The sequence below is a fragment of the Chiloscyllium plagiosum genome, chromosome 5 (assembly GCF_004010195.1).
Source record: "Chiloscyllium plagiosum isolate BGI_BamShark_2017 chromosome 5, ASM401019v2, whole genome shotgun sequence".
In the NCBI taxonomy this organism is placed as follows: domain Eukaryota; kingdom Metazoa; phylum Chordata; class Chondrichthyes; order Orectolobiformes; family Hemiscylliidae; genus Chiloscyllium; species Chiloscyllium plagiosum.
Window position 1 is genome coordinate 120,152,261 of NC_057714.1, and position 12,897 is coordinate 120,165,157.

At 43.6% G+C, this 12,897-nt stretch overlaps 1 protein-coding gene across 2 annotated transcripts in view; it reads left to right on the forward strand.

Moving 5' to 3' along the window:
- Nucleotides 1-2,374: 2,374 nt before the first annotated feature.
- Nucleotides 2,375-12,897, forward strand: part of adck5 (aarF domain containing kinase 5) — a 132,165-nt gene continuing 121,642 nt past the window's right edge. The window contains exon 1 of one of the 2 annotated variants that reach the window (XM_043690929.1): nucleotides 2,375-3,232. In XM_043690929.1, coding sequence (XP_043546864.1) covers nucleotides 3,200-3,232 — 33 coding nt within the window. In that variant the 5' untranslated portion in view covers nucleotides 2,375-3,199. The remainder of the gene's footprint in view (nucleotides 3,233-12,897) is intronic. The other variant, XM_043690930.1, reaches the window with a different exon arrangement.

Sequence of the window (12,897 nt, forward strand, 5' to 3'; positions counted from 1 at the left end):
CTCTGTAAAGAAACTACCTCTGACATCTGTCCAATATCCATCATCCCTTAATTTGAAGCTATGCCCCTCGTGTCAGCCATCCCCATCCGAGGAAAAAGGCGCCGCTATCCACTCTATTTAACCCCCGATTATCATATATGTCTCAATTAAGTCACCTCTCAATCTTCTTCTCTCCAACGAAAACATTCTCAAGTCATAGTCATAGAAATGTACAGCATGGAAACAGACCCTTCGGTTCAACTCATCCATGTCAACCAGATATCCCAACCTAATCTGGTCCCATTTGCCAGCATTTGGTCCGAATCTCTCTAAACCCGTCCTATCCAGATACTTTTTAAATGTTGCAATTGTACCAGCTGCCACCACTTCCTTTGGCAGTTCATTCCATACACACACCAGCCTCTGCGTGAAAATGTTGCCTCTTAGGTCCCTTTTATATCTTTCCCCTCTCACCCTAAATCTATGGCCTCTAGTTCTGGACTCTCCCACCCCATGGAAAAGACTTTGTCTACTTACCCTATGCCCCTCATGATTTTATAAACCTGTATAAGGTCATCCCTCAGCCTGATGCTCCAGGGAAAACAGCCCCAGCCTACTCAGCCTCTCCCCCCACCCCCTCCCCATACCATAACCTTGCATTTTCCATGGCTAATCAACCTAGCCTGCACATCAATGGACATTATTGACAATGTAGCATGGCCAACCAACCCAACCTGCACATCTTTGAACTGTAGGGGGAAACTGGATCACCTGGAGGAAACCCACGCAGACATGGGAGAATGTGTAAACTCCACACAGATAGTCACACAAGGGTGGAATTGAACCTGGGCCCCTAGTGCAGTGCGGCAATAGTGCTAATCACTGAACCACCATGCCACCCCAAAATAGGCTGAAACAGTTTTTCCTGGAGCACTGAGGGCTGAAGCGTGACCCTATAGGGGTTTACAAAGTTGTCAGAGGTATGAATAGGGTGATTTGCCAAGGTCTTTTTTCCAGAATAGGGGAGTCAAAAAATAGAGGGTATAAGCTTAAGGTGAGAGTGGACAGATTTAAAATGGGACCTAAGGGGCAACCTTTTTACGCGGTGAGTGGTGCATATATTCAATGAGCTGCCAGAGGAGATGGTGGAAGCTGGTTCAACTAACACCTGGATGGCAATGTGAATAGGAAGGATTTAGTGGAATATGGGCCAAATGCTGGCAAATGGAACTGGATTAATTCAGGATATCTGGTTTGCATGGATGAGTTGGACCAAAGGGTCTGTTTCTATGCTGTACAACCATATGCCTCAGAATAAATCATTGACGTACTTGGAGGATGATCAATGAGAGGGGACGCGTCGTTGTAGTAGTAATGCTAGTGGACAAACATTGCAGAACACAAGGATCGTGTTCTGGGGACACAGGTTTGACTCCTGCTGTAGAGAATGGTGAAATTTAGAAACTGGATAGGCTGGGATTGCTTTCCTTAATGCAGAGAAGACAGAAGGCCCAGAAAGGTGCAATCTGATTGAGGTTTCTGAGGAACATTGGCAGAGTAGATAGACAGAAACATTGCCCCTTAGGAGAGGAGCCAACTCCAAGGGGCATGGGTTCACTTGTTATGAAGGAGGATCACGGGACTCATTGACTCTGCTTTCTCTCCACAGATGCTGCCAGACTTGCTGAGTTTCTCCAGCAATTTCCTTTTTGTGGTTTGGCAGTTTTAAGTTAAGGAAATTAAGAGGAGATTTGAGGATTTTATTTTACCCAACAGGTTACAGGTACTTGGAACTGACTGCCTGAAATGGCAGTCAAGGCAGGAACCCTCAAGACATTTATCACAGAATCCCTACAGTCTGGAAGTACGACACGGCCCATTGAGTCCACATTGACCCTCTGAAGGACATCCCACCCACCCCCCCCCACTCCCCGTCCTGTATCGCTGCAATTCTCATGGGTAATCCATCCAGCCTCCACATCCATAAACACTGTAGGCAATTTAGCATGGCATCGCTTCACCCTGGAGGCTCCCTGCCTCCATTCCTGATGAAGGGCTTTTGCCCAAAACGTCGATTTTCTCCAGCACCACTCTAATCAAGACGATGCACCTAACCTGCACATTTTTAGACTGTGGAAGGAAACTGAAGCACCGGGAGAAAGCCGATGCAGACACAGGGAGAATGATCAAACTCCACACACTCACCTGATGGTGGAATCAAACCTGGGTCCTTGGCACTGTGAAGCAACAGTGAGCCATCATGACAAAAAGTATTGAAACGAACATTTGAAAAGCCTAACGCTTGAAATTTATTCATTCCCTTAAATGCCTCACTGACTAAGCCAGCATTTATTGCCCATCCTTAATTGCTGCTTTCTTGAAACACTTACATTCTTCTGGGTGTAGGAATGCCCACCGTTGGTGATATTAGGGAGACAGATCCAGGAGTTTCATCTGGGAAAAGAGAGGGGGAGATGTTATATTTCCAAGCCAGGGTGGCGTGTGGCTTGGAAGGTGGGATGAAGATGCTTGACGAGCTACAGGGCCGAATGTCCTCATTCCGCGCTGCCGACCAGCACGAGGCCGGGGGGGCGGAGACTCAAATACCAACGGCCTCAGCACGAGCGGGTGAACGAAAGCAGGAAAAAGCGGCGACCCGATTGGAGGACCGGCGAGCGCGAGTAGGGGGCAGAGGTCAAAACCCTGCCCCTGACGATTCCCTCCAAACGGTCACGGTGTGAAAAGAGCCTATGCCGTGATTGGAGGAGAGGTGAGCACACGTGGTTAAAAGGCATGAATGAACTTGAACAGAAATAGTACTCCACCGGTCTGACCGTTCCCCTCGTCACCATCACATTACCTTCAGGCGCGTCCCTAATACTTACACCTCTGTCCTTCTTCTTCCTCAACACCGACACTTGTACCCATTCCCAATCCCTCAAAGAGTCATTTCACTGCGCTTAAGATGCACTATCAGAGTCCGAGGTGGTATTGCGCACACCACTCAAACTTTCACGTCTGCTCGTCAAGGCCGAATGACAGCTAGGAACGGGCAGAATTTGGCGAACACGAAGGTGGAACTACATTACCCAGAAAGCAGCGGGGAACAATATCACGTGATCTACGTCGACTCAATAACGTCGGCAAGTAGTTGCTCGGATGAAGAAGACAGCTCAAGGATATCGAGGGGAAGAGTCAAGAGCGACAACGGCAAGGGAGCATGGCGAAGGAAACGCTGCTCAGGGTAAGACAAGTAAGTCATTGAACAAAATGGGGGCTCAGTGGTTTGTACTGTTGCCTCCCAGCGCCAGGGACTCGGGTTCGACTTCAGCCTGTGGAGTTTGCATCCACAATCCAAAGTTGTGCAGGTTAGGCGAATTGACCATGCTAAATTGCCCGTTGTGTTCAGGTATGTAGGTTAAGTGCATTAGTCAGGGGTAAATACAGAGTAGGGGAATGGGCCTGGGTGGGTCCCTCTTCGGAGGGTTAGTGTGGACTTGTTGGACCGAAGGGCCTGTTTCCATTCTGTAGGGATTCTGATTCTAAAACCTGTAGCTCATGTTCTTTGACTGGAGTTTGGGTGATAGGGAGGATTAAGGGACACATAATGCAAACTCGAGTTTATGTTATGCTATGTTATATTAGATTATGTTAGTAGTTATGTTAGGGGCATTATAGCAGGCTGAGATCTGGTGGCAGTGGGGGCACAACGGGGGCAGTGCTGTATAATGGAAGTACCCAGATTAGACAGCCCTTTCTGGTTGTATTAGGGCAGCTGTGAAGGCTACTTTCTCCTATTTTGGAGTGTATCATCCTTTATCACTTGTTTCTGCAATAATTCCTGTAATTGAAATGTTTAGGCTTGAGTTTTGTGTCATTGCTTACAATGTGACTCAACTTTCCTATTAGGTCATAGAGTCATAGCGATGTACAGCATGGAAACAGAACCTTTGGTCCAATCCGTCCATGCTGACCAGATATCCCAACCCAATCTAGTCTCACCTGCCAGGCCCATATCCCTACAAACTCTTCCTATTCATATACCCATCCAAATGACTCTTAAATGTTGCAATTGTACCAGCCTCCACCACTTCCTCTGGCAGCTCATTCCATACACGTACCACCCTCTGTGTGAAAACGTTGCCCCTTGCGTCTCTTTTATATCTTTCCCCTCTCACCCTAAACCTATGCCCTCTAGTCCTGGACTCCCTGACCCCAGGGAAAAGACTTTGCCTATTTATCCTATCCATGCTCTTTCCGATAGGAAGGAGACCAGAATTGCACTCAATATTCCAACAGTGGCCTAACCAATGTCCTGTACAGCCGCAACATGACCTCCCAACTCCTGTCCTCAATAAAGCATACCAAACACTGCCTTCACTATTCTATGTACCTGCAACTGCACTTTCAAGGAGCTATGAACCTGCACTCCAAGGTCTCTTTGTTCAGCAACACTCCCTCGGATCTTACCATTAAGTGTATAAATCCTGTTAAGATTTGCTTTCCTAAAATGCAGCACCTCGCATTTATCTGAATTGAACTCCATCTGCCACTTCTCAGCCCATTGGCCAATCTGGTCCAGATCCTGTTGTAATCTGAGGGAACCCTCTTCGCTGTCCACTACACCTCAAATTTTGGTGTCATCTGCAAACGTACTAACTGCACCTCTTATGCTCGCATCCAAATCATTTATGTAAATGACAAAAGGTAGAGGACGCAGCACCGATCCTTGTGGCACTCCACTGGTCACAGGCTTCCAGTCTGAAAAACAACCCTCCACCACCACTCTCTGTTTTCTACCTTTGAGCCAGTTCTGTATCCAAATGGCAGGTTCTCCCTGTATTCAATGTGATCTAACCTTGCTACTAGTCTCCCATGGGGAACCTTGTCGAGCGCCTTGCTGAAGTCCATATAGATCACATCTACTGCTCTGCCCTCGTCAATCTTCTTTGTTACTTCAAAAAACTCAGTCAAGTTTGTGAGACACGATTTCCCACGCACAAAGCCACGTTGACTATCCCTAATCAATCCTTGCCTTTCCAAATACATGTACATCCTGTCCGTCAGGATTCCTTCCAACAACTTGCCCGCCACTGAGGTCAGGCTCACTGGTCTATAGTTCCCTGGCTTGTCTTTACCGCCCTTCTTAAACAGTGGCACCATGTTTGCCAACCTCCGATCTTCCGGCACCTCGTCTGTGACTATCGATGATACAAATATCTCAGCAAGAGGCCCAGTAATCACTTCTCTAGCTTCCCACAGAGGTCTCGGGTACACCTGATCAGGTCCTGGGGATTTATCCACTTTTATGCATTTCAAGGCATCCAGCACTTCCTCCTCTGTAATCTGGACATTTTGCAAGATGTCACCATCTATTTCCCTACAGTCTATATCTTCCATATCCTTTTCCACAGTAAATACTGTTGCAAAATATTCATTTAGTATCTCCCCCATTTTCTGCGGCTCCACATAAAGGCTGCCTTACTGATCTTTGAGGGCTCTATTCTCTCCCCAGTTACCCTTTTGTCCTTAATGTATTTGTAAAAACTCTTTGGATTCTCCTTAATTCTATTTGCCAAAGCTATCTCATGTCCCCTTTTTGCCCTCCTGATTTCCCTCTTAAGTGTACTCCTACTTCCTTCATACTCTTCTAAGGATTCATTCGATCTATCCTGTCTATACCTTACATATGCTTCCTTCTTTTTCTTAACCAAACCCTCAACTTTTTCAGTCATCCAGCATTCCCTATACCTACCAGCCTTCTCTTTCACCCTGACAGGAATATAGTTTCTCTGGATTCTCAATCTCATTTCTGAATGCTTCCCATTTTCCAGTCGTCCCTTTACCAGCTTTCGAAAGTTCTTTCCTAATACCGTCAAAATTGGCCTTTCTCCAACTTAGAACTTCACCTTTTAAATCTGGTGTATCCTTTTCCATCTCTATTTTAAAATGAATAGAATTATGGTCGCTGGCCTCAAAATGCTCCCCCACTGGCACCTCAGTCACCTGCCCTGCCTTATTTTCCAAGAATAGGTCAAGTTTTGCACCTTCTCTAGTAGGTACATCCACATACTGAATCAGAAAATTGTCTTATGCGCACTTAAGAAATTCCTCTTCATCTAAACCTTTAACACTATGGCAAGTCCCAGTTGATGTTTGGAAAGTTAAAATCCCCTACCATAACTGCCATACAGATAGCGGAGATCTCCTTACAAGTTTGTTTATCAATTTCCCTCTGACTATTAGGGGGTCTATAATACAATCCAAATAAGGTGATCATCCCTTTCTTATTTCTCATTTCCACCCAAATAATGTACCTGGAAGTATTTCTGGGAATATCCTCCCTCAGCACAGCTGTAGTGCTATCCTTTATCAAAAAATGCCACTCCCCCCTCCTCTCTTGCCTCCCTTTCTATCCTTCCTGTAGCATTTGTATCGTGGAAATTGTACATGATTTTCACTCCAGTGATTCAATGCAAAGATCAGCTAGGTCTGTAGGTCTTGTGAAGTGCATAATTTGGTTCCTAAATGTTATCCTGTATCCTGTTCAACTGGCCTCCTGCAGTGTGTGTTCCTGCAAAGTGATTGTGGTTCAGAAGAGAGAATGACCACACCTGAATTTTCTGTCATAAAATCAGAAATTGCCAGAAAAACCAAGCAGGTCTAGCAGTGTCTGTGGAGAGAGAGCAGAGTTAATGTTTTGGGACCACTGACCGTTCTGAAGCACCCCTGGACCTGAAAAATTAATTCTGCTTTCTCTCCACAGATGCTGAGTTTTCCAGCAAATCAGCTTTTGTTTCTGATTTCTAGAATCTGCAGTTCTTATTTTTTGAGTTTTCTCTTGTTAACATTTTCATCCACATTTCTGATGGAAGTCTTCTAATAGTCACCTGTCTGCGGTTGTAATTTTGGCTTGCTGGGGTGGATAGAGAGAAAATAATGTCTGTGTATTGCATGTTTTATGACTTGGTGTGTTTTTATCCATCTTGTCCATACCCCCTCAATTTTATACACCTCGCAGGCAGTAATGTACTTTGGAAGTGCTGTCACACTGTCCTGAGTTAAACGGTTATAAATTGACACACCATTTTAGAGAAAAAGTACATAAAACAATGCAACATTTAAATATTGGACCAAGCTACCACTATATTGTCAAATAGGATATAGCAGCATTAGTAGGCCATTTGGCCCAGCTCTGCCATTCGATATGATCACAGCTGCTTTGATTATCCTCAAATCTCTTGTATTTTCTCATAACCCTTGATTTTTCTACTGATTCAAAATCTACCTCTGACTTGAATATACTTAATGGCACAACTTTGACCGATCTTTGTGCTAAAGAATTTCACAGATTCCCTATCTTCAAACAGTAAATTTCTCCTCGTTTTTGTGCTGTGTGACCACCTATTCTGAAATTGATTTGAGGTACTCCACAACCACCTGTTGAAGGAGCAGTGCTCTAAAAGCTAGTGCTTCCAAATTAACCTGTTGGACTATAACCTGGTGTGGTGATTTTTAACTTTGTACTCTGAGATTATGCCCTATAATCTGAAGCTGTCCCACAATGGTGGCACAGTGGCTCTGTGGTTAGCACTGCTGCCTCAGTATCGGGGACCCGGGTTCAATTCCTGCCTCAGGTGACTGTCTGTGTGGACTTTGCACGTTCTCCCCGTATCTGCATGGGTTTCCTCTGTGTTCTCCAGTTTTCTTCCACAATCCAAAGATGTGCAGGTCAGGTGAATTTGCCATGCTAAATTGCCAATAGTCAGGGGTAAATATGGGCTAGGATAATGGGTCTGGATGGGTTGCACTTCAGAGGGTCAGCATGGACTTGTTGGGCCGAAGGGCCTGTCTCCATGCTGAAGGGAATCTAATCTAATCTCTAAAACAAAAAGAGAACCAACCTATCCCTTCAAGACCCCTAAGACTCTTAAAGGTTTTGATAATGTCGCTGCTAATCCAGTGGTAGCAGTGTGTACTATCCACAAGATGCATTGCAGAAATTCACCAAAGATCCTTAGGCCACCCATGACTACTACCATTTAGAAGACCAGTGCAGTCATAGAATCATAGAGGTGTACAGCATGGAAACAGATCCTTCGCTCCAACCCGTCCATGCCGACCAGATATCCCAACTCAATCTAGTCCCACCTGCCAGCACCTGGCCGATATCCCTCCAAACTAGGATATCGTTGCTAGTCATATACCCATCCAGATGCCTATTAAATGTTGCAATTGTACCAGCCTCCACCACATATTAGACATGTAATATTTAATGTGATGAGATGGTTAATCAATCCTACTTTAAAGTTACCTCTCGACAGCAGTGACAATAGTGTTTCTTGGAAATTCATTCATGGGATGTAGGTGTCACTGGCTGGCAAGTAATTATTGCCCACCCCTAGTTGTCCTTGAGAAGGTGGTGGTGAGTTATCATCTTGAACCACTGCAGTCCATGTGGCTTAGGTAGACCTGCAATGATATTTTGGCAGAAGTTACTATGTTTTGTCCCAGGATTATTTAAGGAATGACAATATATTTCCAAGTCAGAATGTTGAGTGGCTTGGAGGGGAACTTCCAGATGGTGATATTTCCATGTATCTGCTGCCCTTCTCATGGATAACAATGATTTGAGTTTGGAAGGTGCTGTTTAAGGTGCCTTTGAATTTCTGCAGTGCTGCCTCATAGATAATGCACACTGCTGCTGCTGTGTGTTGGTGGTTGAGGGAGTGGATGTTTGTGGATATGGTGCTAATCGAGGGGGCTGCTCTGTCCTGGCTGGTGTCAGGCTTCTTGGGTGTTAGAACTCCATTCCTCTAGATAAGTGGGGATTCCATCGCACTCTTGATATGTCCTTGTAAATAGTGGGCAGATTGTGGGAGTCAGGACTGAGTTAATCACTGCGGAATCTTTTTAGTTTCTGAGCTGCTCTTATAACAGTATTATTGCTATGGCTGGCCCAGACTGGTTTCTGATCAGCACTAACCCTCATGTTGATAGTTGTTCAACATGATTTGAATTTTATTGTGGCCCAGCAATGGCTCATTGATCTAGGGATGGGATGGGATATGATGCTTGCTTAGCATCTTGTATAGTGTCAAGATGTGAGAGGTCCTGGGTTCAGATCCCAGAGGAGCCCTCATTTCTAGGGCAGCATGGTGGCTCAGTGGTTAGCACATTTGGAGTAATGCGTGTAGTTCTGGTCACCACATTATAGGAATGATGTGGAAGCTTTAGAAAAGGGTTCAGAGGAGATTAAATCTCCTCTGAACCCTTTTCTAAAGCTTCCACATCCTTCCTATAATGTGGTGACCAGAACTGCACGCATTACTCCAAATATGGCCGCACCAGAGTTTTGTACAGCTCCAACATGATCTCATGGTTCTGAAACTAACACACCGTATGCTGTCTTAACAGCCATGTCAACCTGGGTGGCAACTTTGAGGGATCTATGTACACAGATATCGAGATCTCCCTGCTCATCAACACTACCAAGAATCTTACTATTTGTCCAGTACTCTGCATTTCAGTTACTCCTTCCAAAGTGAATCACTTCACACTTTTCTGCATTGAACTCCATTTGCCACTCCTCAGCCCAGCTCTGCGGCTTATCTATGTCCCTCTGTATCCTGCAACATCCTTTGTCACTATCCACAGCCTTCGTGTTGTCCGTAAATTTACTAACCCATCCTTTTATGCCCACATCCAGGTCATTTATAAAAATGACAAACAGCAGTGGCCCCTAAACAGATCCTTGCGGTACACCACTAGTAACTGAACTCCAGGCTGAACATTTTCCATCAAACACTGCCCTCTGCCTCCTTTCAGCTATCCAATTTCTGATCCAAACCGGCCTCAATCTCATGCCTCCTGTATTTGTGCAGTTTGATAACCTTATCAAACACCTTACTGAAATCCATATACCACATCAATGACTTTATCCTCATCCACCCATTTGGTCACCTTCTCAAAGAACTTAATAAGGTTTGTGAGGCACATTGTATCCTTAACAAAATCATGTTGACTATCCCTAATCAACTTATTCCTATCAAGAAGATGATAAATCCTATCTCTTATAACCTTTTCCAACACTCTACCCATAACCAAAGTAAGGCTCACTGGTCTATAATTGCTAGACTTGTCTCTCCTCCCCTCCTTGAGCAAGGGAACAATGTTTGCTATCCTTCAGTCTTCTGGTACTATTCCTGTAGACAATGACAACATAAAGATCAAAGCCAAAGGCTCAGCAATCCCCCCGAGCTTCCCAGAGAATCCTAGAATAAATCCCATCTGGCCCAGGGGATATATCTATTTTCACACTTTCCAGAAGTTCTAAGACCACCACCTTGTGCACCTCAATCCCATCAAGTCTAGTAGCCTGTATCTCAGTATTCTCCTTGACAACATCGTCTTTTTCCAGTGTGATTACTGACGAAAAATATTCATTTAGCACTTACTCTCCTCTGACTCCATGCACAACTTCTTGCTACTGTCCTTGATTGGCCCTAATCTTACTCTAGTCATTCTTTTATCCCTTATATACCTATAGAAAGCTTTAGGGTTTTTCCTGATCCTATCCACCAACAACCTCTCATGTCTCCTTCTCGCTCATCTGAGCACTCTCTTTAATTCTTTCCTGGCTACTTTGTAACTCTCAAGTGCCCTAACTGAGCCTTCACATCCTAACATAAGCCGCCTTCTTCCTCTTGACCAAAGATTCCACTTAGTAAACCATGGCTCTTGTGCTCGACAACGTCCTCCCTGTCTGACAGGTATATACTTATCAAGGACACACAGTAGCTGTTCCTTGAATAAACTCCGCATTTCTATTGTGCCCATTCCCTGCAGTTTCTTTCTCCATCCAACGCATCCTAAATCTTGTCTAATCATCTTGTAATTGCCTTTTCTGCCAACTGTAGCTCTTGCCGTCCGATGTATACCTATCCCTTTCCATCACAAAAGTAAACATATCTATCACCAAAGTTCTCACTACCCCCAAATTTAACACCTGGCTGGGTTCATTACCCAGTACCAAATCTAATATGGCTTCGCCACTGGTGATTGCACTGGAAGGTATGCAGAGGAGATTCACCAGGATATTGCCTGGGATGAAGCATATTAGCTATGACAAGGAGCTGCGCACGCTCGGATTGTTTTTTTTTCTTTGTAGCTGAGAATGTTGAAGGGGAACCTGATAAAGGTATATTAAAATTTTTGGGGGGCATGGATAGGATACATAAAAAGCAGCTATTCTCCTTATTTGAAGGGTCAATAACAAGGGACGTACATACGTACCTTTTTTAAGGTGAGAGGCAGGGGCTTTAGAGGGAATTTGAGAAAAATTGTTATCACCCAGAGGGTTTTGGGGATCTGGAATGCAGTGTTTGGGAGGGTAGTTGGGAGAGGTAACCTCTGAACTTTTTAAAAAGTACTTGGATGCACACTTGAAATACCATAAAATTTAAGGCATCGCGATGATTGTAAATTGAATAGTTTTGGCAGCACAGACTTGATGGGCCAAAGGCCTTTTCTGTATTCTGGGTATGCAAGTGTTGAATTTATGGAGTTGGTGACATAGTGGTAAATTGCTAAACTGGTAATCTGGAGTCCCAGACAAATATCATGGGAAATGAGTTTGAACTCTACTATGGCAGATGGTGAAATTTGAATTCCATACAAAAAAAACCTAAAATTAAAAGCTGGCTTCGTGGCAACCATGTCCTGTGACCATGACCATGTTGATTGTCCTAAAAACCCATCTTGTTCAAACATTTCCTTCAGAGAAGGAAATCAGCCATCCTTACCTGGTATGGCCCGTGTGTGACCACAGACCCGTAGGAATGTGGTTGACTCATAACTGCCCTCTGGGCAATTAGACATAGGCAATAAATGCTGACGTAGCTGGCGGCAACACTTGGAATGAATAAAACTAAACGAAAATGTTAAACTTTGGTAATACAGGGCACTGGTGAAACCATGCCTCAAGTACTGTGGACATTTTGGTTTTCTATTTTTAAGGAAGGATATAAATGTTTTGGACGGGTGTCACTTTTTAAAATTAGGACAGAGATAAAAATCTTTTAGTCGGCTGTAAGATTTTGGATCTCTAACTCATTAGATAGTGGAGGTGGGGGTCACTGAATATTTATAAGTTTGTTTATTTAAACAATAGTATAAAAGGCCATCAAGAATGGCAGGAATGTGAGATTTTAAACTCAAACCGATCAGCCATGATTTTATTGAATGGTGGTGCAAGTTTGAGGTCAAATGGTACTTCAGCTCCTAATTCTTGGTTGGGTTTATTTAGTCAGAATATTTATGCTGCCATAAGCAAAATGTGCTACTTATTAAACATTAATATGCACTTTTTTAAAAAAATAAATTTTTATAATATATTTTAAGCAAAAATAGATTTTTAAATATTACAACAAATACAAAACAGTACAAAAATAGTACAAAACTAAACCCAAATAATAAAAAAAATTCCCCAACCCATCCTCCTATACGAATGTATAAACATATGTACAGAAGTATAAAATTAAAAAAAACCTAAACTAGCTATTTAACTAACTAAATAAATACCTAACAACAAACAAATAAATAGTAATAACTCAGCCCAGCCAAACAAAACACTCATATATTCACAGTTCCTCCTCCCTAGATATTGGACTCATGAAACACAATCGTTATGGCTATATAAAAGCCCTTGTTAGTGTGGCAGATAAATCTGTGACTAGGTATTTCAAAAAGGGTTTCCATGTCTTGTAAAAATTCTCAGTTTTGTGGTGTACCATATTTGTGAGAAAATTCAGGGGAATATGCTCTATAACAATCTTCTGCCAACCTGACAGGCCTGGGGGGTTTTCTGATATCCAACCTAGCAAGGTATTCTTCCTTGCACAGAATGTAAGAATATTG